This window comes from Pelobates fuscus, chromosome 5 (genome assembly GCF_036172605.1).
Source record: "Pelobates fuscus isolate aPelFus1 chromosome 5, aPelFus1.pri, whole genome shotgun sequence".
Lineage (NCBI taxonomy): Eukaryota > Metazoa > Chordata > Amphibia > Anura > Pelobatidae > Pelobates > Pelobates fuscus.
Window position 1 is genome coordinate 43,746,651 of NC_086321.1, and position 26,979 is coordinate 43,773,629.

The 26,979-nt window shown below is 40.7% G+C and overlaps 1 protein-coding gene across 8 annotated transcripts in view; it reads right to left on the minus strand.

Moving 5' to 3' along the window:
- The window catches only part of UNC13B (unc-13 homolog B), a 463,085-nt gene that overhangs the window by 169,079 nt on the left and 267,027 nt on the right, over positions 1–26,979 (minus strand). For 2 of the 8 annotated variants that reach the window (XM_063453768.1, XM_063453766.1), the window contains exons 1-2: positions 17,746–18,204; positions 4,821–7,375 (exon numbers count right to left, since the gene is read on the minus strand). The exons of 5 other annotated variants lie outside the window; for them this stretch is intronic. In XM_063453768.1, the coding sequence (XP_063309838.1) occupies positions 4,821–7,278 (2,458 nt within the window). In that variant the 5' untranslated portion in view covers positions 7,279–7,375; positions 17,746–18,204. Of the gene's footprint in view, positions 1–4,820; positions 7,376–17,745; positions 18,205–26,979 lie in introns of those variants that run through there. One more of the 8 variants, XM_063453767.1, reaches the window with a different exon arrangement.

Genomic DNA, 26,979 nt, shown 5'->3' on the forward strand with positions numbered 1-26,979 from the left:
TAGTGTGGATTGAAAATGGCAACCTAGGGTAAAATCTGAATATTGATTAATGTTTAACGGTTACTTGAAAAAAGTAACAAATGAAATGGGTATCTACTTTCACAGAGGCACTGCTGTGCACTTGTGAAAGAATATCTCTGGAGGAACCCAGACTAATGACATCGTCTACAGACTTACATTATATACTCCCAAGTCTGTGCGACAGTAGCAATATTGAAGGACAATGGTCGTAACATGGAGGATGAACTTTAGGTAAGTACATTACCTCCCCTCACCCAAAGCGTCACCATACAGCAGATTTCTGCCTGTGGGGTCTTTGCAAAACAGAATTAAAGGCCCAACAAGTGAAAAGGTTAGCTTTAAGTACGGTTCAGAAATCAACTTTTCTGCAAAAGTATTCTCATTTGTTTTCTAAAAAGTGTGATTCTTCTTCCCACGGTAGGAAGGTTAATGGGAACACAGATGCTGGGATTGAAATTACCCTTCTTGTTCATGTTAAGCCATTTCAGACCCAGAGGCAGTGTGGAGAAAAGGTTATTTCAAAAGCTGGCAAGAATCTTTTCTTAATCAGCGGGTCATTTTCCATCGCCTGCTCCATAATGAATGTATTTTGAAACATTTCTAGAAGCCTTTCTTTCCATTCATTTCACAAAATACATTCTTGGTTTAAAGTAATTGCTAATTACGGGTAATTCAGTTGAAGATTTAGAGTAAGTGGCACTTACAGCCTCAACGTTTTCACCTTCATGTCCCCTCAAAGGGTTCCTTTTTGGTTTCAATTTAGAAGTCTTCTAGCTTTTCTTTTTGAAATTATGATTTTTTTTCTTTCAATCGTGGCCATTATAGTCCAATACAATACCTAAGATTTTGGTAAAAGGACACTGCGCTGCTGTTAGAGGGGCACTCTAGTCACCATAACCACTCATTGTAGTGGTTATTGCACAAATAGTCTGCAGGCATCATTTTTACACTAGCCAAGAGGTATCAGAGGAACCAAGCTGTAGGTTTTCTGAAAAAGAACCAGATTGACTCAAAAACAGCTTGAGAAATTATGGAAACAGTACTCAGTACTCACAGGCACAAACAGGTCGATTTGTCTCTCTGGAACAAAAAACAAACAACAACAAAAAAGGCTGGGATGTTTGATGAAAGCTGTAGTTTACAATATGTATTTGATAGTAGTTTAATTTATTTGTGCAATTTAGCTATTTGAATACATTGAATCAGGGGTTTATTAAGGCACAACCAAGAAAACCAGGAACAATTCAAGTTTGCAACGTTACAAAACTGTTCTTAAAAACAAAACACACAACACAAACAGAAATCTATGTAAAATAAACAAATAATCTAACAGTAATCTAATATAATTAACACAAACAATTATCTGCATCACACAAGTATGGCTCAACCTGCTATAAACACTCTTCGAAATGAACAAAAGCCAGATGCAGAGTTTTTAGGCTCTCTCCAAACACAGGACCTCAATAGGTTGTACCAGCTTAACCCCTTACATCACAAAGAAGCAAAGTACCAAATCGAGCGTTCTTCTCCTGCATTGTGACTGGCTGGCTTTATAACGAAACAATTACAATGCAACTCTGGGGACAAGTCATTTGGTTAGGCTTTACCGGTAATATTACATATTATTATATTTATATACCACCAACAAATTCCGTAGCGCTTTACAATGGGTGGACTAACAAACATGTAATTGTAACCAGACAAGTTTGACGCAAAGAAACAGAAGGGTTGAGGGCCCTGCTCTATGGGCTTACATGCTAGAGGGAGTGGGATAAAGTGACACAAAAGGTAAGAGAAGTAGTAGGGAAGTAGATTGGTAGAATAGTATTCAATGAAGACTTTGTGTGGGTTTTTTTTGGAGCCATTAACAGATTAATTGATATGCTTTTGTGAAAAAGTGAGTTTTTTTATTATTTTTTGAAGGAGTGGAGACTGGGTGAGCGTCTAACAGAGAAGGGAAGGGAGTTCCACAGGAACGGTGCAGCCCTAGAGAAATCTTGAAGGTGAGCATCAGAGGTCGGAGTACGAAGAGTGGTTAGACGTAGGTCTTCAGGAGATGGGACATATTTGTGTATTAGGGAGGTGTATAAGGTGGGAGTAGCATTATGTAGAGATTTTTTGAAAGCAAGAACCAGAATGTTATATTTAGCCCTATATCTTACAGGAAGCCAATGAAGGGACTGACAGAGAGGTGAGGCATGGGAGGTGCGGGCGGACAGGCAGCAAGCCTGCATGGTGGAGCTGATGGTAGCACCATTAACGTGGAGGGACACAGAGATGGGAGTAGCAACACTTGAGGGAGGAAAGACCAGAAGTTCTGTTTTGGACAAGTTAAGTTTAAGGAAGTGAGCAGGCATCCAGTTGGAAATTGCAGAAAGGCAGTCAGAGACACTAGTCAAAAAAGGCGGGGAGAGATCATGGGAGGACAGATAGATTTGCATGTCATCCGCATAGAAGTGATATTGGAAGCCAAAGGAGCTGATGAGTTTACCAAGGGAGAGAGTATAGATCGAGACCTCCTCAGGAAATTGTAAAGACAGACAGTCAGTCTGTGTAGGAGTAGCACCTTCATCTATTTTTATGATCTTTGACACTATGATTAGGTCTTTCCTCGTTTTCTTCATATACCCACACTCATTGACTTTTTAGGTCTGTCTGAAATTAATACAATTGAAACAAAATGAAATAAAAACTGAATGACACCAGTGACATCTGCCAATGTATGTCACCGACTGGTACAGGTAATGTGTTCAGACACCGACCCACTCAATCTTCAAGCAGGCTAACTGTCCAGACCCAAACAACCCCCCCCCCCCCCCAAGCGGGTTAAATAACTAAACATGGCTTCACCAAAGCCAAAAGAAAAAAAGTATTTTAATTTTTGTGATATTTATTTGCTGCATTAGTTACTACCCATAATGCATTTTAATTCTCATAAACGGATGATTTTTATTGTAATGATCATAAATGAACTCAAAGGACTTAAAACCAAGATTCCATGTTCTTGACCTCTTACACTGATGATGAAGATGGTTTGTAGAACAAATGACATTATTTTGTAAATGCAGAGAATGATCGAACATTTTAAATAATTTCACTTTTTTGAGATACCCCAAGCAAAGAAGATGAGTCATACGGAATAATACCCTCTAGCACCACTGTGATAATGTATAGTCTTTGAACACTGATGAGGTCCTTAGAAGTGAAGGCAGAGTGAAATGAACCCAGCTAGTCCTAAAGCAAATAACACAATAGTTTAACATGTATATAAAAAAAAAAATTAAACCCTTGTTACACTACTGTGTTTTATTTGTGTTTCTTTATTGCTGGATGTATCTACACTTTTTTCTTCTATATTTCTAAATTGTTTTTTAGGACAAAGATAAATGTCCTAGCAGAATCCACTTTTGTCGAATACACATATTTTCTGGCAGGGTGTTGTGAGTTTACTATTGTATACATTTTATCATAGTTTATGTACATTTGGACATTAACATAGTTCAAATTATTGGTGTGGAGCTGTGGGAGTAGCACATTCATGTGTCTTTGGCTTATATATGGAACAAAAAGAAGAGAACAATTTAGTGTAGTATGTTTTGCCAAATGGTATGTGCAAGGAAAAAGATATACTTACAGGAGCTGAAGCTATAAACTTGCTCCAATTTGGTGCACTCAAAAGCCTATTTTGTTCTGAATCTAGTAAGTGGAATTGCATTTCATTCATTTCACATACAGTGTGCACTATATTTTGTTTTTAATCTTCTTATATATAACACGGATAAGACATTGCACCACAAATTGTATCCTAGAGTGGGGAATATACCACTCCACTATACCTAAAGGAGCCATATAGAAGGCTCCATTACATGTGAGTGCAAACCCATCTGTTTATCTATAAGGATCATATGCTCCTAACCTATTGCACTATAAAGTGTCTATTTCTGCTTTTGTTTCATATTTTTAATCATCCATTTGGACCAAGAAACATACTATACATCCTTAAGTGATGATTATATTGCTCAAATTGGAGGAAGTTTACAGTGCCACCTAATGTAAGTATCTATTTTTTCATGCACATTGCATTTGGCAAAACACTATATGATCCTCTTTTCGTTCCATATATAACCAGAGGATACATCAAGGTACTACTCACACTTATCCACACCAATATCTCTGATCTCTTCTTCATCTACCAATACTTTTAGCGTTGAGCCTTGCTATTTATATAGTTGAAATGTTTACATTTATTTTAACAAATAATGACGATAATCAAATCATGGGTTCTTTAATCACGAACCCAAACAAAAGTGGAGGTTTTCAGGATAAACACTTTCTCAGAGAATACTTTGCTTCACCAATAAGCTATTGTTTATACTTTTATTCATAAAATGGAGAATTATACCGAATGTAATAAAAATTATGGTTCCATTTATTTCCTAATGCCACGAGCAAGGCAAGTCACAACTGGAATTAATAGCACAATTATACCCTTCTCTTTAAAATAAAACATTCGCTGCATGGAAGAATGCAAGTTTGGAATATTAAGAGTAAACCACAGGGAATCCAGGTTATCAAAACTGGCAGATTTCAAACACTATCTAGTCCTTTAATAATAGGCCTATTAAAGGAACTGTTTAATTCAGGCATTCTGAGCTAATCAGTAAGGAGGTCAAGCTCTTTCAATATGCACATTAACAGCACATTAATATTACATAGAAAATGTTAATAAAATGAATAGAAATGTCACTGTTTCACCTCTCCTAACAAACAATAGTCTTTTAATATGTTACTAAATGTACCTGAACTCATTTCTTCAGCAGAAATCCAAAAGGTTTCCTGAACAATGTCCTTCAAAAGCTTTCTCTGCATTTTCTTTTTCTCTTTTAGTACATTTTTGAAGTTGTTGATGCACTTATTCAGGTATATCGTCTCCACACATACTTGATCAAGTCTCAAATGTTTTCCTTCCTTTATGCCGTCTGTTTGCTCAGGGCAGTCAAGGTTCTGCTCGCAGGCTGTCAGGGGTTGCATAGAATTAATGTTTACATCTGGTGACAGGATCAAAGATGGAATAGAGGACTCGTGAGGCAAAGAGGGGACTCCGTTGAGTACAAAATATGCATCTTCTTTTAGATTTGAGCTTGAGCTATAGCTGTTACTCCGACTTGAATGTGTAGGTATGCTGTCATTAAAGTGGCCACTACCAACGCTGTTAAGTCTATGTATGCTGTCATACTCATGAGCTGGAAAACCACTTTCCTTGGTCTCCATAAAGGCTTCTGGACTTTCTAGCTTGTGAAAAACCACCTTCAAAGCAGACCTGAAATGATTTAGTGCTTTACCTAATTTATTAGCATAAAACTTAATGTCTACTATGTCAATATTCTCATCTGGCTGATCCAAGAAATCTCTAAAAACATGACTGGTTTTATCTTGGCCATCTAGGTCTATATGGACCACCTCCTTTAAGGTTTCTGCTACAGTCCCATCGGCACGTTTATCTACTGTGTCATCAAAGCTCACTGACGTAAAGCTTCCTGAAGGATCTTTTATAATTACATTTATTTTTTCTGTACTGCGGAACTGTACCCTAGAATCGCAGGAAATGAGATCACTATCTACTTTGCATCCCACATCATGCTCATCAATAATGGAGCAGCACCTCTTTATTGCAATCTCTGCTTCAGAAGCTGACTCTGAAGAGGCATTCAGGTGGTTGGTGCGGGTTAACAGTCTTGAGCACTTACAAGTTGTTTTCTCACCAGATGAAGGTTGATTGGTAAAATGTAGGTTTTTTTGAGATTCTTGAGAGTCAAGACGAATACAAAGATGACTCACGCTTTTCTCCATTGACTGCTCACAATTTTCTTTAACCTGATTTATTTCCCCTCCAGATGCTTCAAGTTCTGTGGTTAAGCTACATGTTTTAGCCAAAGTGCATTTTTGTGCAAAAAGAAACTCCTCTCCTAAACATGGAGCCTCAGTTGTATTCTGATACCGGATACGGAATGATTCCTTTTTACGTTCACCACCAGAATCATCAGTTTTTACGATTTCCTTGTCTAGGCTTAAAGAGCTCCAACGATTTTCCCTTAAGCCATGCTGAAGCACAGAGAGAGAATTTGCTCTATGTCGATTTTGTGTGTGATCATTGTCAAAAGGAACAATGCGTACACCAGAACTTTGAAAGCACACAGACTTTTTTAAAATAAAGTCTCTGTGGTAAGGGTGAAAAAGAGTAACCACTGTGGGCCTGGGTCCTAACAAGGTACTTGCAGTAGGTCCCAACCTGTAGGCATCTTTTATGTATTCTTGGCTTTGAATGCCATTAAAACAATGATGATCGGATAAGAAACAATGAATGACTTCCAATGTATTTTCATTCTCCTGCTCAGAAATGCCATAGAAGCATAAAACAGTCTCTTCAGTCTGAGAATCCTTAAAAGATGCCATATTTGAAGAACCCATTAAGCTTTTGGCTGATGGTTCATACCCAACCTGCAAACCTTCAATCTCATTAAGGACAGAGTCAACACAAATTGACACCTCATCCACTGAACCCTTTATTAAGCTAAGGTGCTGCCGTAACTCTGCAATCTCTGCCTGTATGCGACTAATTCCTTGCAATTCCTTGATTATGTATTCCACTATATCCCCAGATCGATCAATTGTTGATGAGCTGCTTTCAGTACTGGACTCCAATGAATGATTCTGGCAAAGAAGCTTGTTATGTTCAGTGATTTCTCTCCAACTCATTGTGATACTAATGGTGGACAGGTCCTGTTTGTCTGATAAGCCGTTATTCTGACATGGAGAAAACAGTTCAGTGCTCTGCTCATCTGATGAATTTTCTCCTGAAATGTCATTGCTGTTTTGCTCCTCTGAGCTTGTTGGTAATTGGAGACCTGACTCCCAACTCAAGTCTGCTTCTTTAACACATAGTTTAATTGCTTCCATAGTGCTTTCTGACTGCTCCTTGGGGTCACAAGTGGTAAGCAAATCAGAGCTATTGGATTTCCTTTTTAGGCCACACATGAACAGATCTGCATCGATCTCCACCGGAGAGAGCTGGTTTTCATGATTTGCAGATATCTTCTCGATCGGTCCTTGGAGTAACCTCTTCATCTTTTCTCGGATGCACAGTGCTAGTTTTTGTTTCTTGGATTGTTTGACAGATAACAATTTTATTGAATATTTCTCGTGACGGAGGGCATTATAGTTTTCTTTCCTCTTGGATTTTCTTCTGGTAAACATCATCAGCTGTAACACTTGTATTCATAGCTCTATGTAAGAACCCAGAGATTTGGGAATCCTCTTCCCACCATTTGTAACAGCCACCAAGGACTCCTTCCTGCTGAAATTGTTATATTGGAGAAAAACAAATAGAAATTTGCTATCTTTTCACCATCAATGTAAAAATAAAAAACTCCAAATGACTCTGAATGTTGTTAGGTCACTATAAAAACAAAACAAAAATAGGAAATCTGCAATCATGAAAAAATGGTTTGAAGACACTGCCCACTCAAAGGTCTAAGACACATGCTTTCTTTATGCCTGTGCCATGTTGCATACCCATCTCTCTGCTTACACAACCGTTTCATACAACTACTCTGATACAATTCCTGCATCTATACAGTAAGTCTGATTCTGACATGGAGGTATTAGAATTACAAGATATCAAACAACTGGTAACTGACCACCACTTGCCTTAAACTAACACATACACAGTAGTTCTGAGAATCTCATATGTCCGTGGGTGACGTACAGAAGCTCTGATACCCATTCCGTGATGCTACATTTGTTTTTTTTTACTTGGTAATCAAGAGGTATACAAGTGAAATGGCAAACATTTACTAACAAATTATTTGGGGACAAAACTAAATTTTTCAGGAATTGCTTTAAAAAAATAAATCAGGCATTCTTGGAAAAATAGCAATTAAGTTGTTTGTCTGGCAGCATAGGGTTAAATTGTCAAGTCAGTGTCAGTATAGGAAAAAAGAACAATGTCATTGGGAGGGAAAAGAACAACACAGGTATAATTATAACAGAATAAAACGAGCCGGGCACATGCATTCAACTAGGAAATGGCACTGCTGACTAGAGTGACAATACTTTATTTACCAACAGGGAGCTATGGTGAGCAGAAACAGACATGATTGATTAGGTCAATAAGGCAGAGAATAAAAAAATATATCTGTATTCGGAGATATCTTGCTGACCGTTTACACACCATCAGTAGTTTAAAAAAAAAAGGAAGTGATTGGCTGGCATACCAGCATTATATATATATATATATATATATATATATATATATATATATATATATATATATATATATATATATATATATAAAATGTTCCTGCACCTATATAATATATATATTATTGATTACTTTTTTTATATTAATTTTCTTTCCTGGCCATATCTATGGCAGCACAACAATGGGTAGCTCCTCCCTATCCATAATTAGACAGGAACCTAATTAAAATCAAAGTTATACGTACCTCTTCCTACCCCGCCTTCCGTCACCTTTTTTTCTTCCTTATCAGTCTATTACATTTGCGGCTATTTGCTGATTTATTCTTGGCCATGCACTGCTTTTTACTTTGGCATTCAATTCCGTGAATGCGAGGGCACAAATCAACTAGTTGCGACACACTGTTTCCAGGCATGCGCCGACGTTCTTCACGCATGCACATTAGGAAAATTAGTCTGGTGGCGGTGAGGTAATTAACGTATTGGTGCCTCTTTGAAAGTATCAAAAGTGAAATTGTTTCCTATATTGAAGAAGATGATCTGAGCGCAGTTTTCATCTTATTTTGAATTCTCTTATTTTTTTTTTTTTGGTAAGAGATAGATTACCTCTTTTTCGGTATCTATCAATTTAGGTCTCCTTTTACAATGTTTGGTTATGGTATTACTTTTTTAGCAAAGATTTGCTTTGCTAAGAATAGATTGTTAGATGCATTCACACTGTGCTCAGGGCACTAAAACCCTGCAGTGAGCACTGAATCAGTGCTCCTTGCATAGTGTGCCCTCAGTGAGTTGGTCTGCCTAATTAACACGCCAGACTGAGCTGCCAGTATTTTGGATGGTTTCTGAGTGGGTCCGCTTCCTCTTCGCAGAGCTAATAACGCAATCACATCACTGTATGCCACATTCACCCCCCCCCCCCCCCCCCCCCCCACTGATGTCCCTCTTCTCTGGACACCGATTTTGCATGCTCCATAATGGCAACAACATGCTAACTCCAAATGTGAGAAAAGGGAGCAGGAGTACTATTGGGTGGTTTCTCTTGCTCTCTCAGTCAATCTTCTGTTTAGACTTATAGGTCTAATTTTGATGACAAATTGACAGGTGGGGGAGGGGCCATATTACATAATTTCTTTTAGCACAATATAGAGATGAAATAGAATGCTCTCTAATCTACACACGAGTAGTGTGTACTATGACAGGTACACTTTAATGTCTCGGTGTGATAACACATGTTTAAAACATGAGTTTCATCTCTTTTGCAATGTGTGTATTAAAGTCATTAACTGTCACAGGCCCAGGCTCAGAATAGAAAGGCTGATATAAGAGTATATGGCTGCTGGCTCTTCGGTAACACTTCTCTCTTCATTTGTCATTTGCGCTAAATGTGAGATGAGGCATCATTCCCCCTCCAGCACCAATGTTCAAAGGATTTAAGCCACAGAGTTTAATCACTTGAACAGAACATGCGTTCCCAGCTGTTGTTTTAACTGTAATAGCCCCAATATGAAAAGGAATTGAAATTTCATTTTCCACAAATGAAATTCACAGCAGCTTGTTCCCATGCCAGGCATTTAACATTCAATTTCCTGTGGAATGGTGGAGGTCTTTAATAAGGAAATTTAGTGTTGTATAGGACTCGATAAAGAGCAGTATAGGAGTATTTATGGCATCAAGAAGGTTAGCTGTCCATAGCACATGTCTGAGTGTTTAGATACAGGGTTAAGAGTGTTTAGATACAGGGTTAAACATAGTGAATCTGAGATAAGTAAAGCTATTTCATGACATAACAGGACATTGTTTTTCTGCTTCTGCCCATGAAGTGCCCAGTAACGAGTAGTATTATCCTTGTAAAGTGGTAAGTGCAATACATTTAACCTATGGCAAAAAAAACACAACAACTAAAACACAGAAAAAAAAAAAAAAAACATTTTTTTTTATTGGACTTTAAAAATAGGATTCTTCTTTTCCAACAGAGGAAAAGCAGGGATGGATTCCTGAAGATCAGGGTTGCCCAAAAGGTAGATCCCCAGACGGTTTAAAACTACAGCTTCCATGATGCTTTGTCATTGTAAAGACATGCTAAAAGCATGCAAAGCATCAAGGGAGTTGTAGTTCTACACCTGGGGATCTACCTTTTGGGCACCCCTGCTGTAGATAGTGGTTATGCCGGGAGGATTATTATAGGATTTGGAAAGCAACTGCAGTGGACGGCAAGCAGAATTCAAAAGGTTTCAGGAATTATGTTTGTACCTTTTTAAATATAATTTGACTACCACCTGCTCTAAGGAGCGTAACCAGAATATCAATGAAAAGTATATCAAGTATCACATCATACCTTGACTAATGTAAGTTGGAGAAAGCAGGATTCGTACTTTAGCAGCTATGAAGTTCTGATTATGACTAGGTTAGTATAAATGGAAAGCAAAGACTAATCGCAAATTCAATTTGAGCTCAGAAAGGTCAGGAAGATCAGCAGGTCCGCGAAACAAGCAAGGATTTCAGCAACTTGGTAATTAGTATCACAGAAAAAAATCTTTGGGAACAGAATCAAGTTTTGTACAATTACTGAGCAAATGTAATTTAAACTTGGAAGGGGATATCTGAAAATGTGCTAAAATGGACACTGTAGTGTAGACCTCAAAAACAAGCAGCACATAGACAATCCATATAGCAAGAGGAGGTAATCAAGTAATCTCGAAATAGCAATCATCTATTCTCTGCAGGGCCGGCGCTACCATTAAGGCGAATAAGGCATTCGCCTGGGGCGCCGGCCTCTAGGGGGCGCAAACCGAGAGGTTTCCCGGTGGGCTGCCCTGCTGTAGCTGTCTGGGAATGCTGTGCTGGGTGAGCGGCTCCTTAGCCACCCCCCAGCGCAGCCACTCACCTGCTGGGCTCCCTCTGCAGCCGATTACCTTCTCGGGCAGTAGGATTTGCTGTAACCCCATCCCCCGAGCAGAGCACTGTGCTTCCTGCAGGCAGGGGGAGCCTGTGAACACCGGAGGCACTGTGAAGGGAGCAGGAAGCAGGCTGTGCTCACAGTGCACGGCTCTCCTGCTCCCCCAGGAGAAAGAGCAACATCCTGGATCCTGCAGCCTAGACCTCTTCTCTTCACAGTACCCAGGTATGGCATGGTTAAGGGGGATTGCTTATTGTGTGCATGTTTGTAAATGGGGGAGTGTGTAAATTGGTTTGTTTGTGTGTGTAAATAAAGTGTGACTTTATGTAAAGTTTGTGTTTGAGTGACAGTATGTGTGTTAAAGAGTGTGTAAGTTACATTGTGTGTTAAGGAGAGTGTGCAAGTGACTGTGTGTGTGTTAGGGAGAGTGTGCAAGTTACTCTCTCTCTCTGTGTGTGTGTGTGTTAAGGAGAGTGTGCAAGTTACTCTCTCTCTGTGTGTGTGTGTGTTAAGGAGAGTGTGCAAGTTACTCTCTCTCTGTGTGTGTGTGTGTTAAGGAGAGTGTGCAAGTTACTCTCTCTCTGTGTGTGTGTGTGTGTGTTAAGGAGAGTGTGCAAGTGACTCTGTGTGTGTGTTAGGGAGAGTGTGCAAGTTACTCTCTCTCTGTGTGTGTGTGTGTGTGTTAAGGAGAGTGTGCAAGTTACTCTCTCTCTCTGTGTGTGTGTGTGTGTGTTAAGGAGAGTGTGCAAGTTACTCTCTCTCTGTGTGTGTGTGTGTGTGTGTTAAGGAGAGTGTGCAAGTGACTCTGTGTGTGTGTTAAGGAGAGTGTGCAAGTGACTCTGTGTGTGTGTTAAGGAGAGTGTGCAAGTGACTCTGTGTGTGTGTTAAGGAGAGTGTGCAAGTGACTCTGTGTGTGTGTTAAGGAGAGTGTGCAAGTGACTCTGTGTGTGTGTTAAGGAGAGTGTGCAAGTGACTCTGTGTGTGTGTTAAGGAGAGTGTGCAAGTGACTCTGTGTGTGTGTGCGTGTTTTAAGGAGAGTGTGCAAGTGACTCTGCGTGTGTTAAGGAGAGTGTGCAAGTGATTCTGTGTGTGTGTGTGTTAAGGAGAGTGTGCAAGTGATTCTGTGTGTGTGTGTGTGTGTTAAGGAGAGTGTGCAAGTGACTGTGTGTGTGTGTGTGTGTGTGTGTGTGTGTTAGGGAGAGTGTGCAAGTGACTCTGGGTGTGTGTGTTAGTGAGAACGTGCAAGTGACACTGTTAGTGAGTATGTGTTAGGGAGAGTGTACAAGTGACACTGAGTGGTGTTAGAGTGTGTAACTGACAATGTGTATGCCAGTGAGAGTGTGTACAGGTGAGAGTATGTAGGTGACACTGTGTGTGTTAGTGAGAGTGTGCAAGTGGCACTGTGTAGGTAAGTGAGAATGTGTATGTGTTAGAGTGTGTAAGTTAGTTAGAATGTGTAAGTGTGTATGCCAGTGAGAGAGTGTGTATTAGTGAAATTGTGTAAGTGACACTGCAAAGGTAATTATTGCAATTTTTAAGAAACCTTAATAATTACCTTTCAGGGTTAACTCCTCTAGTGGCTATGCACGGGGACGTCCAGTCACGGAAATACCACTGCAAGCGTGGCCAATGAGGAGCGAAGGCGGAACCAAGCCAGCACAAAAGACTGCTGGACCCAGGTAAGTGACAGGAGGTGTTTTAACCCCTGCTGCACCACAAGGGGAGATGCGCTTGATGGAGGGGGAAGCTATAGTGCCAGGATAACAAGTTTATTTTTCTGGCACTATAGTTTCCCTTTAATATCTACTCAGTGTGCCTCTTTCCCTAAATGTCTCTTTAGTGTAATTCAGAGTTTAGTGAATAAGCCTTTGAGGGAATTTAGCTGCGTTCATAAGGGGGGCGTCCAAATGTATTCTTGCCTAGGGCGGCAAGAATCCTTGCACCGGCCCTGATTCTCTGCACAACCTGGATCCCTGGTGGAGCTTCATTATGCGAGTATTACAACAGGGCAGAAGTTTAGAAGTTCTTCCATAGAGAAGTCTGACCAGACCCTTCGTACAAATGCTTTCAATTCTCCGCTTTGCTAGTGATTACCATTAGCAGAGCTGGCCTTACATCCTCTATTCTTGCTATGCCCATGTTACACCTGCACTTTAGATTACAAGGCAACAGGCCTGGCCCTCGTGAATCTTCCATTTCAGCCTAGGACTTGTCACTTCTAGAGAATTAAGTGTTAAGCTTCCAGCTTCCCAGACCATTTCATCTCAATTACAAACATTACACACAGCCAGCGCACGCCACACCTACATTACACACAGCCAACAAACCCCCCACTCATACCACACAGTCAGTGCACATCACACACAGCCAAAAACCCTCCACACATTACAAACAGCCAGGGCATGACACACACACTAAATACAGCCAGCACGCATGCACACACCAGATACACTACACACTGACCGCACTCCGTTAGAGGAGACAGAAGTAGAGAATCTCTAGGCAGGAACCCCAGTATTTCTAGTTAAAATTATTTTGTGCGTCAGGACAAATCGTTTAGCATGAGGGGCAAGTATATCTGAAATCAATTTTCATTCAATAAAATGCAGGGAAATTACATTTTATTTATGTGGGTTTAGTTTGTTAATTTACTTAGAATTTGAAGACATTAAAATCATGATATCAAAGGGACACTACAGGTACCACACTACAGCTTAATATAGCTGTTATGGTGCTAGGAGGCTATGAGTACAGTCCCTTCAGTTTTGTCAAAGCATTTTCAAGTTGCACTCTTAGACGACACCCTAAACTTGAGACCTTATAACTATCTCTAATGCTACAGATCCCCCATTAACCTTACCTCCCAGTGTTCCTCCGTGGCTTTTTGAACAAGTCTATGTTGCTATAGTAACAACTAACTTTTTAACAGTCTACGCTTGAGGGATGTAGGTAAACACAATAGTCATTGTGCAGATACAATTGTGTGTAAATGTGAGAAACGAAAAGAAAAAATCATTGGAGTCCTTTCCATCTCTTCCCATCATCCATGCCTCTCTTCTTCCATTTCATAACTTTCTATTTGATTCCCTTTTCCTTTGAATTCTCAAAAAATGACTTATTTTATTAGTGGGTGGATAAGGGGTCTCTAATATAATGGCTGGGCACTTGTGACCTTTCCATCACAGATCCTGTCTCAAACTGATCATTCTTTCATAAGAACTGTACATACCTGCAACCTCCCTGTGCAAATCTACCTTTTCCAACACCTTGGTAGTGTCAACATAAACCATTCCCCATGGCAGCCACATTGTCAAACTTAGCATCCGAAATTAACTGCTACCTCTCAGTGGCTCCTTCACAAATAAGAGCTACATTTCATATTAATACCTTCTACAATAAGCAAACCTCACAAGTGCCCCTATATAAGAGGGACAGTTCCATCCTTTTCTAGGAGCTCTATATCATTGGGGTGTCTGATTGTATAACAGAGCTCCAAATCAATTACAGAGCTCCACAATAACCTATTGTTAAACTACAGTAAATGTGTTTAGAAATCAGTCTGTGTAAGTAAGATACATTGTTCTTGTTCCAAATAACATTCTAGCTGCATAAATTATTATTAAGTCACCTAAAAAATTCTCAGAACACCTGGCCACACCCTCACTCACACCCTTAAAATGTCTCTCTTGCCATTTTAAATGTTAAGACGCATGAATATATATCTGTTCAAAGACTTGACCCAATTACTTCCCACTATCACAACTCCACCCACCATGTGTTATCAATACTGCAATTGAGATGTTTTAGACAAGACAAGAACGTACCACAACGCCCGCCTTATTCTCTCACTTTACTCTAGTTTTTCTACAATAGTATACAGATGTTTTAAAAATAATTGCCAAATGTGTTCTTCTAACCATTAAAAGGGAAATTATTGTTTAAAATATATATATACATTTTTTAAATCCTTCACTACTGAGCACCTTTTGATTGAAAGATTGTTATTAGCATTGCATATTTGAAGGATGCATAGCCGGCCTATAAACATAACACAGCAATATTGTGCATGGATTGTTTTGCAGGCAGATTTAAGAATTTAAAAAAAAAAAAATTGAGCTGTTGTCCGTTCTCACCTCTTAGGCTACTTATTTTTCTCTCCTTAAGTTTAAAGGGCAATCCAGACGTGGACCCCTTGCTCACGGTCCCTAGAGGGATATTGGCTATGCCTCACTGATGATACCTTACACGATCATCTGGGGTTGCCATATCTCTTGTGCAGAGGGAACTTGCTGGCATTTCGGATCTGGACTGCCCATATGGCTGGGAGCAGTCTGATATGCCTCACATATGTTCTCTCTGTAGTGGCACAAGTTAAGCTTAAACCAACTTGAGAACTGAGCGGGGACCCACCGAAGGGCAGGCTAGTTGAGCTGTTGTCTGTTCTCACCTCTCTTGCTACTTTTTTTTCTAGATATAAGAATTAAAATTCCCAAAATTGTGATGGAGCTTCCATACTCTGACCGAGTACTTCCCCCAAGTCTGCTTCCTTGCTGCTATCGGGGATCCAGTCGGCAAAGCTAGACTATGGTCTCTTCCACCCTGGACCAAGCTACAGCTCCCTCCTGCCAGGCAGGTACCGATCGCCCCTCTGCCTATTCCTCTTCATGTTTTTCTTCCCAAGCAGGTATCACCACATTCAACCATTTTGGTTTGAGCACCTGGCAATACCAGGCATCAATCAATAGTTTAAGTTTAAGGGATTGCAGTAGGTCTTCTCCAAAACGACGTGCACATTATCTAAACCACTGAAATCCTTCATCAGACAGAGCTGTAGTCATGTTAGTAGTTTTTATGGTTCGAGTAATGATAGAGAAACAAAGTAAGTAAATAAGATAATACTGAGAATCAATGTTCAGCTATATATTTGAAAGCAATTTCACAAGCCCATGTATAGATCAAATCTTGATTTAAACGTTCATCCTGGTGAAGTTACTGTACCAATACGTTATTAACTTCACTGGGATTAATACTTAACCTTTTTAAAGTTTTCCTGCCCATCTCCATGTATGAGGAGGAGAGAGAGATAAACTTATTCATGATCTCTCTCCCATATAGACTGTCAGACAGTGTGGGAGGTATGGAGGCTGTATATCGCAGCATTTGAAGTTTAGTGAGGGCTGGTGACTTACTTTGTTCAATGTTTAATGACACTCCTTATGGCTCCAGATGTCAGCTGTGAAGCCACTTTTTAATAAGCTGCTCATTTGAAACAAGACTAAGTATCCTCAGAAAGGCAGTTGCAAGTTCACGGCACATTTGACACGACTGAATTCTGAATTTCTGATGAGTGTAACTTATTCTAACACACTATGTATTTTTAAAAATGCATAAAATCTCATTTAGTTGATATATTTCAGGAAAGCCTATCAACGCTCTATAAATCCTGTCACTAGACCAGTCTACCATTTATCTCCTTACACAACCTAAGTGTAGAGTTTTGTTTCACCCAGTTTCATTTTCCCCCTGTAAATGTTTAACAAGACAGACTAAATATCGAGACACCTTACCTTGTGTCTAAACACATTGGCATCTAACTACTAAATAGGTAAAAAGCACACTTCCTCTAAAGTTTAAGCTTGATTAAGCAGGGTCTCAACCACACAATTTCTGTTTATCATATTTGTTTGATGCCATTTGTGTAGTATTTTACATTGTGCAGAGTTGCAGCATATGTTGGTGTTCTATAAACCCCCCAAAAATCAATGCTTTGAACTGCAGGGCAGAATAATGTAGATCCCTAGTCAAGTAAGAATGTGAGGGTCTTCCTTTAAATGTCTGTAATCTAGCCGCAAAGAACAGAGTGAGATTCACACTGCTGTGTGAGGGTTTTGGATGCTTGAAGTAAATACAGAACAGCGCACAGATAAGGTTTTGGTACGAGGCAAAATTCCATCCTATTAATTAAAGACATTTCTGCTGTTTAAAGTGCCGTTTAGTCATGTGTCAAAAGGGTAACAGTCAGGATCAAAAAATAAGGAGTCACTGTCATAGCAAGTGGGGGTTGGAGTGTAGGGGGTGACGTTAACCCTCTACTGCCAGATTAAAATGCTATCTTCCACATAGCAATGCATTCCTGGAGCCCCTGGTAACACTAGGGCTAACAAACAAGCTGATTAATATACAATTCTTTACAGAAACCAATGTATACCATTGCCATACAAACCACTTGAACACATTGTATAATTCTTCCTGAATCTCATTAATGAATAAGTCCTGGAGGGGATGCAGGGGGTAATCAGGTTCTAGACTCGCTGTACTCACATGAAGAGCAGTCTGCAGGGACCACAATCCTTAAGCTGCACATCAGCTGCATAGAAGTATCAGTAAATACATTTTTACATATTTCTAGCTGTGAGAATTGAGTGCGTTCCAAAAACAGACCATTTCACAGCCAGAGCAGGGAAGCTGCCGCGGCCACAGTGCAGTCTGGATCGCAATAAGCCGTTGTCGTACTCCAGATATCGCATGCCACCAGGAGCATCACCAACACATTCCTAAACATTCCCACTTACCTTGCTGTCTCTACCCACACCACCAGGTAATGCAGAAAAGGTGCAACAGCATCAAGGTGGTGAAGCAAACACCCCAAAAAGAAAAACAAAACAAAAAAGTTTTGCAGTGAACAAACCAAGACCTGACAGCGTAATGGGCTCACTGCTCCTTCTACCCATTCAGCTCCACTGCTGCAAGAAGAAAGCCAAGACCCTACATCCAGAAACCCAATGCAGGATGGCTTGCTGAAAAAGTAGTCCTGGAACTTAAACCTTTTCCAGTTACGGACATTCCCCATGCATACAAGCACACCAAAAGCAAAAAAGCTATGAGAACTACGATGCAAGCATTGTATTACAGGATCCACAGAGGGGGAGCCAGCCAATTAACACAATATTTGCCACCGGGGGCTGGAGGCAGGAAAATCTCAACCATACTGAAGGTGAATTTAAAGAATCAAATATTGCATTTAAATGCATAAGCGATTCGGAGCTCCCCATACTCCTCCTCTCCAGCTGCCTTCATCTCTACTTATACACACACACAAGCATCCTCCCCTTCCCCCCCCCCTCCCCACCTCTAAGCACACACATACACTCACACACAGTATCACCATAGAACTGCTTCCCTGAATCACGATACAAGGATGGATGTAAAGGAGTGATTCACATAGAGAGGGAAGCCAGCAGATAGATCAGTGAGGGATCCTAAATCATGGCAGCCCCCAGGGAGGGGTGATTACTACAGATTTATTCATTGAAAATGAAGGTGCAAGGTAATTCACCTCCTTCTGTCTGAAGGCAGACTGTTTGACCTCGTGCTCATCACTACTACTTAATGTGCTATGGGTACCCTGAACCTCCAAAATCTAAGTAACCTTTAAACCTTCCCTCAGTTTGAGATTTCTCATTGTACAAGGATGACTCAGTACGTTTGTCTTAAATATGAATATTCATATCTCAATGTATTCTTCATACGGGTTAAACTTTTACACGTCGATTTGGTTAGCATTAATACAGATGCACAGAAATACCCCTTCGACCCCTAATACTTCCCACATGTTTCTAATATAAAAAGCATGGTTTAACACAAAAACAAAAAGCTCAATAAATGTTAGTCACGGCTATACAGCATTTGTTATATTCACTACTGAACCTACTTATAAAATATGGAGAAATCAGAGTACGTAAGTGGTACATTTTCGCAATTCATATAGGAATGCAAAAACAGAGCCAAAAATAGATGATTTGGGAAAATGAATTTTACCTTTTAGAATTCATTTTAAAAGCACCTGGGTTAAAGAAAATATTTATTTTTGCTAAAGCAGTTTGTGAAAAAGAGATAGAAGAATACAATTCTATTGGTGTATATGGTGTTTGAATTTACAAGTAATTCTATCAAAATTCAAGGAACAATGTAAATTAGAGGTATTTTTCTTTGTGTATTGGTTTTACCACGGAACTGCTGTTCTACTAAAATATAAAGAAAATGAAACAATATGATTGGATGCATTAGCCAGCCAATCACATTTGCCCAACTGTCGAATACCCATACATTCTCAGAGATCAGTTGTTTTCAGATTTACTGTGTTATGCATTTTATATTGTGTTCATTTTTTGCCTACAGTAGAAGGAGCAAACTTTTTTTCATTTTTGCATTTTGGAACCTTGGACGCCCCTGAGAAAGAGTCTGCATTAATGGACATGTGCTTGAAGATTTTGGATTTTATTAAAGGACCACTCTAGTGCCAGGAAAACATATTCGTTTTCCTGGCACTAGAGTGCCCTGAGGGTGCCCCCACCCTCAGGGACCCACTCCCGCCGGGCTCTGGAAAGGGGAAAGTGTTAAAAACGTACCTTTTTCCAGCGGTGGGCGGAGAGCTCTCCTCCTCCGATCCTCCTCTTCTCCTCCCCGTCGGCTGAATGCACGAGCTGGGCAAGACTGGCTGGAAGCCTAACAAGGGCCTTGATTTCTCCCTGCGCAATTGCCAGGATAAATTATTGGATATATTGGGCCCAGCAACCAAAATTTTTGATATGGTCGAAAACGACCAAGACTTAGATCGTACCGCCATAAGTGGTTGGATTCAAAGAGTAATTTGCCTGATCGGCAATGCCAACTGTGCGATGGCCACAGAGCGTCGCAAGGCGATCTTATTAAAGATAGAGCCAAAATTGGTGAATATGGCTATTACCGAGCCGGGCACCCAGGCCCGTGGTCTCCTGTTCGGGGACAATTTTGTCAAGGAGCATGGCTCCTTTGTACATACCTTTACTGCCCTAGACAAGGCGCAATCAAACATGCGCAGAGTTTTCCACCCCAAGGTTTTTGGTGGGGCCGGAAGAGCCAGGAGCCGTCTGTCCGGCCGTGTTAACAGGGGTTCATTCCGACAGAACCGAGGCTCCTACACTGGACAAACCTCCTTCACAGAGCACCGCAACACCCCGGCCTTCTTCCCACAACGTGGGCGGCCATGGGTTGCTCGTGGATCACGTGGCACCAGACCACCTTATGGTAAGTCCTCTCATACTTCCTTCTTCCCTAGGGGGCAGTGGGGGGCAGACTCCGACATTTTTTCCATGTATGGTCACACATTTCATCAGATGCCTGGGTATTGAACACGGTAAGAGGGTATACCTTAGAGTTCCTGTCCCTCCCAGTACAAATCTCCCCGCCACGGGGAATGCTGTTCTCCCAACAAGACGCCTCCCTTGTATCCAAGGAGGTCTTAGAATTGGCACACAAACAAGCCATCTTAGAGATCCCTATGACTACCCCAGGCTATGTGAGCAACCTATTCTTAGTTGCCAAGAAAGGTGGCGTCGTCCGCCCAGTGATCCACTTGAAACAGCTCAACACTTTTGTTGCCTACAACCATTTCAAAATGGAAGGCATACACTGCCTCCGAGATCTCCTCCAACCATCAGACTGGATGGTCAAGGTTATGGCGGTAGACATACCCTGCACTCTCCCACGCTTCGACTATCTTCTCCAAGACCCGGACGGGTCCCCTCACCCCCTGATTCAACAAGAATTACTACATCTCACGGCATGGCTGGTTTCCGGGAACCTTACTCAATCAAAGGAATTTCGGAATCAACTCTCCAACTTCTCGAGAGCGCATGGGCACCCAGCACGAGACAAGATTATAAATCTGCTTGGAGCAAATGGCACGATTGGAGCATGGAACGGAACTTGGATCCCATATCGGCTCCTCTGAATTCGATCCTGCAGTTCTTAACTTCATTATTTGAAAGTGGCAAAGCATACCGCACGGTGAACCTCTACAGATCGGCCATTTCTGCCGCACACCAAGGCATCAATGGCGCACCGATAGGACGCCACCCACTGGTATGCCGACTCATTCGCGGCATCAGATTCGCACGACCCCCGCTGCCACGCTATTCAGTGCTATGGGACGTCTCCATTATCCTCCTTTTCCTCGAATCTTGGCTGGATAATGCAACACTATCTTTGAAACAACTGTCGGCAAAACTGGTCATGCTCCTATGTCTCATATCCTGCAAAAGGGTCTCAGACGTTAGAGCTTTAGACATCACCGCACGGTCCTACACTCCAAAAGGGGTCACTTTCGATATATCACGGAGAACAAAAAGCTCAACAAAGAGAGTGACATACCCAGCCTTTCCTGACAAACCTCTCTTATGCCCGGTTAAATACCTACAAACCTACGAAATGCGCACCATGACGTTGCGAGACCCAAATAAACATGAACTCTTCATCTCTTTCCAAAGACCACACCTACCGGTGTCTACCCCGACCCTGGCCCGCTGGGTCAAATGGATCATGACTACGGCAGGAATTGACACCTCCATATTTTCTACTCACTCCATACGAGGAGCAATGGCTTCCAAGGCCTCTTCCATGGGTTGTCGCCTGGAAGACATTTTGAAAGCAGCCGACTGGTCCTCAGAATCTACCTTCCGTGATTTCTACTTCAAACCAATTCACCATTTCGCAGGAACGGTAGTTTCTCAGCTTTAAACCAGCATAATAGGAGCCTCCGTGTCTTAATAAAATTCAAGGATTTTACAGTTATACTTGGAACCAGGTAAGTCTTCACTATGATAGTCATTTGCCTATACGGCCACCAATATGTATAGATTAAACAACAATATTCCCTTGGACAAACACTATCTCAAATACCTATGATTATGCGTACACCCAGTTTTATGCTAAGGTATTACCATATTTCTCCTCTTTTACAGCCTAATCTACCCCGCATCGAAAGGAAAAACCCCTTCCTGTACAGTTCAATGTTTGGTTGGATAATTTTACTTCTTCGGGACTGCAAATAAAGAGGAACAGGATTGGCTGACAGAGCCTTTTATGCTGGAGAAGTGGAACCTGATTGGCTGTTCCTGTTACTGGGAAGAATACACCTGAGACTGTTAATGTTATTATTGGTTATGTTTATAAAGTTTTTTTTTCTTTGCTGCTGAGGGAAAAAGAAAGAGTGCAGCATAATACTCCCCTCCGTGTCATTAATAAAATCATGACTTTACGTCATGGTAATAGTAAAATCCTTGAATTACCTGTCACTTACGACCTCTGCACATATTTTTATAATATGTTGGGCATTTTTCTATAATAAAGTATGCACTGTCCATGATGTACCTGTTGTGTTATTCTGAGATCCCGATGAGTGTGGACTGTGACTGGTTTTGGTGATTTCTACATATGGGATAAATCCAGCACCAATATTAGGATCTGGGATACTTTTAATCATGTAAGTGTCCACATTGTCTTACATATGTAAATCCCCTATGGAACTGGAGTTGCAGCAACAAGTAACTGAAGAAAGGTTTTTATTACTCGGTAGTAGCACAGCACCCGAACAATAACATTTATAGCTCATTGTATATATCTAATATGCCATCACTTATATATGACTTTCTCACCCCTCCTGGGTGGTATAGTTATTCCTTATTATTGGGACCTCTACCAGAGACCTGGGAGTCACATGATACTGCTTTTAAGGGTATCTGGATTTATTCATTTTTTGTTTGTGGTAGGGGAGTGGTTTGAGTAGTATGAACAAAGCAAGGCTTTCTCAGCTACAAAAAAACATGTGCTTGTGTCATCTACTCAGACAATGCAGAAGTGAATTTAGCAAGTCTTGAGTGCCCCTTTAATATAAAAGGACGACAATACCAGAGTCCTCTTTAACCCCTTAAGGACAGGACATGTGTGGCATGTCATGATTCCCTTTTATTCCAGAAGTTTGGTCCTTAAGGGGTTAAGAAAGTATGCTATAATGATATGCCACCTCTGCACAAAGCACATACCTCCCTGGAAAAGGCTCTCACACAAAACAAGAGCTGTTCATAATAGAAGCATAGACAACATGACTGACAGAGCACACACATATTAGAAAACCCTCTGGCATATAAAGAGAGTAATTTGTTTGCAATGAGAGAGTAGGAGCCAGCCAGTTTGGGACATAGACCATAACATTTTAAATAGGATTTTTCAGATAACCTTTTTTGCCACAAAACCTGTACTGGGAGGGTGGCAGCTATTTCTGTCTTTAAATAAAGCACACTCACTTCCACTTTCTCAACCCGCTTGAAAGGGTAGGATAGCAGCAGGCATGTGTGGGCATTCCTCTTTGCAATGTGTGCCCTCTCTGTGCAAGGACGGAAATTGACTTATTCGAACATGAAAAAAACCAATATTTTATTCTGTAATCTCCAGAGAAATTGTGGATCTCTAATATTTAATAGGAGCAAATATCCCTCCTGTTTTTTGTTCTCTAGTGATCGCCAAGTTCGTTTTTTCTAAACCTAGCACTAGAGTATTCATCCTCTAAGGGTATATAATAAGCAGCTAAATAAAAAGTCAGAGGGCACAGATAGATCTACTTTGCATCCTTCTCTGTAATTCTATCAATTGCAGCAATCAGAATACTATGCAATATGTATTTTCAGTACTCCCTGTTGGGTTTTGACAAAAAGTACAGGACTAAGAGAGGAAGAAGGCAACACACGTTTAATGTAAGTTACCCCTTTTTAGGAGGGTTACTTGGAAGTTGCAAGCTCTGTGGATCCTGATCTCTGTCAATCAAATGTTATTAGCCGGAGCTGGAAAGGCATTGTGAATATTGAAATGTGCCAATCACTTCAAAAAGCATGACCTCACATGTATCATCACTAAGCTGTAGAAACCAGATATTCATGTTGTTACCAATTAACTCCGTATTATTTGAATTCCAGATGTTCTATCAGAGATCAGGGGTTGTTGCTTTTCTACCAACTAAGCTCAGTATTGTCAAATTGGGGGGGTGTAACTATTTCACACCGCAGAACCTGCTCTTCAGAGTAGAGATGGGAGCGAGGTGTCAGGTGAGTGGTCCATCTTCCCCCCCTGAATTAATTCACAAGGTCCTTTCTTACCATTGCATGTACACATAGTGAAAAAAAAAAAGTGAACACAAGACACAGGAAAATAACCATGTATCAAGTTTACCAGTACAGATTGATTAGTCAGATCCCGATCAACAGATGTAGGAAAGAGATATAAAGGTGTATTACTAGGTTTTACTACGGCTGGGATCAATGAAACAGTCACTTCCTAAAAGGTGGTGAAAAATTCAAACAAAGGAAAATTAGGCACCATAACAAGAAATTAAGTTGTTATAGTGCCAGCATGTCACTGGCTCACCTTAAAAGGTGAGCCATTTTCAAACAGTTTAACCCCAAAGGCTTTGTTTCAGCACTGAAACTCCCTGCCTCTCTGCCTGTTTTTGAAAAATGTCTAAACTGGTAGGCTCTTGCAGACTCTAGCAGTGGCACCGCTGACTGGCTGAGAACGTTCAGCTGACGCTCCCCACCAATTATTAAATCCTCACTTATAAAACTGTCTTGAAAATAAACTTTTTCAAGCCACTTTCAGGAATAGGGATTCACTGATTTTTAGAAAACGTAAAGGCAGAGGAGCAGGGAGATCCAGCACTGGAACCAAGACTTTGGAGTAAAACCATTCGAGAATGGTTTAACCCCTTAAGGTGAGCCCGCGCCAGGAATCTCCTGGCACCATAACGTCAGTTTGGTGACGTTGTAATGGTGCCAAGACTGTTCCTTTACACAAACATAGGTCAGGACACCATAAGTCAGACTAGGCAATAAGCACTACAAAGGCCATTATGGGTAGCAAAGCGAGGGGTATTTTACAGGAGGGCCGGCTTCTTCCCCCAGCCTGAATTCAAAGCCTAATGAAAAACAGAGCAGAGACATGTGCCTCAACTATCACAGATGACATTAGAGTGCTCTTTTGTGATTCTTGCATGATTTTAAGAAACATATTTCTCGCTTATAATAGCTTTGATTTCCTAAACTTCTCTCACATTGTATGGAGCCTGCATACGACGTCTTTGAGGAGCATGAGGGCGCATTTTACCAAGGTTTGAGAGGAGCGTGAGTGAATATGCTATCAAGGTCTGTGAGAAGCATGAAGGAAGGTTCTACAAAGTTCTACGAGAGGTCTGTGAGGCACACAAAAGCATTAACTATAAAGAGTTATGTTGGTAAAGATCTCAATACTAGAACACCAGATAAGTAGAAAAAAATTACAATTTCATCAACATGCCCCACTGTTACCTGTCATGTTAAATAAGTTAATGAAATGTTTGAAGTTAAGTGTCTCACTTTCAGTTTTGACTGCCCTACCCACTCACTTTTGGTGGTAACATTATTTTACATTGTTTATCTGGAAGAGGGCACTGTAAGCAATGTTTCAATGTCTTCAGTAAACACAAAATAATGTCAGATCTTTACATTAGAGCAGTTTCTTTGGGTTTTGTTGGGTTTTTTTTTTGCACAAAGGACATAGGAAGTTTAAATGCGTGAAAGCTATACTTCTATTGAAGAAAAGGTGTAATAATTCTACTCTACATGGGCGTTTGGTTAAGAAGCATGTTCCCTCATGCTCCTCACAGACCGTGATAGCATGTTCCCTCATGCTCCTCACAGACCGTGATAGCATGGTCCCTCATGCTCCTCACAGACCGTGATAGCATGGTCCCTCATGCTCCTCACAGACCGTGATAGCATGGTCCCTCATGCTCCTCACAGACCGTGATAGCATGGTCCCTCATGCTCCTCACAGACCGTGATAGCATGGTCCCTCATGCTCCTCACAGACCGTGATAGCATGGTTCCTCATGCTCCTCACAGACCATGATAGCATGGTCCCTCATGCTCCTCACAGACCATGATAGCATGATCCCTCATGCTCCTCACAGACCGTGATATAGCATGTTCCATCATGCTTCTCAAAGAAATCATATGCAGGTTCCATACAATGTGAGAGAAGTTGAAGAAATCAAGGATATTGTGACCAAGTATGTTTTTTTTAAAACCATGCAAGAATCACAAAAGAGCACTCTAATGCCGTCTATTATAGTTGAGGCACGTCTCTGTTTACAAACGCATAGTAATGTGGAGGTGCTAAAGGCTAATAGACATTTCAGTGAAGAGGTGGAGGGATATAGCTCCATCTAGTGACCTTGTAGACTTCCATGAATAACAATCCTTTGTATTCTGCGTTCAAGCAGTTACCTAACAAGATATCAATAGTTTATAATGCAGTCCCCCACCCCAATTTAGTTTGTGTGCACAGTATTGGACCTTGGACATATACTGTTCCACTAGATCAAACAGAAGTGGATCAGAAATTTCAGAATAGATGGGCAGTCATTGACAGTCACACAGCTAACCAACAACTCCAAAAGGAAATCCTGTTTCACAGATAAATGGGAAACGAACTAATATAAACAGGAGTGTGATGTTTCTATAATCCCATCAGCAACACACTGGTTGGCAAAGCAATAGGATTAACGCTGAACGGATGGGTTACCCCATCATTCTCATGGGTACCATTGCTTTGCAGGTATGTTTTTACCCCATCTGTTAGCACACCAGTTAAACAATGACTGGTGTGCCTGGGATTACAGTGATTGAAATATATCCTTTCCCCGTTTATGGACTGCAGCATCCCATTAATGCAAACTGTGTAAAAAAAAAATTAACAATTTGGGGGGAAAGCACATTTAGGAATTGAGAGTAGGACTTTGATGCCAAGGAATAATAGAATCCCACATTACAATAAAGCAGTGTTTCTATTATTCAGTCACTTTTTGAATTCCTAAAGGGTATGAGACAGCATTGAATATAACAAATGCTCTTTTACACACCCAGCAATAAAGACATGCCAGTCTAAAAAAAAACCAAAAA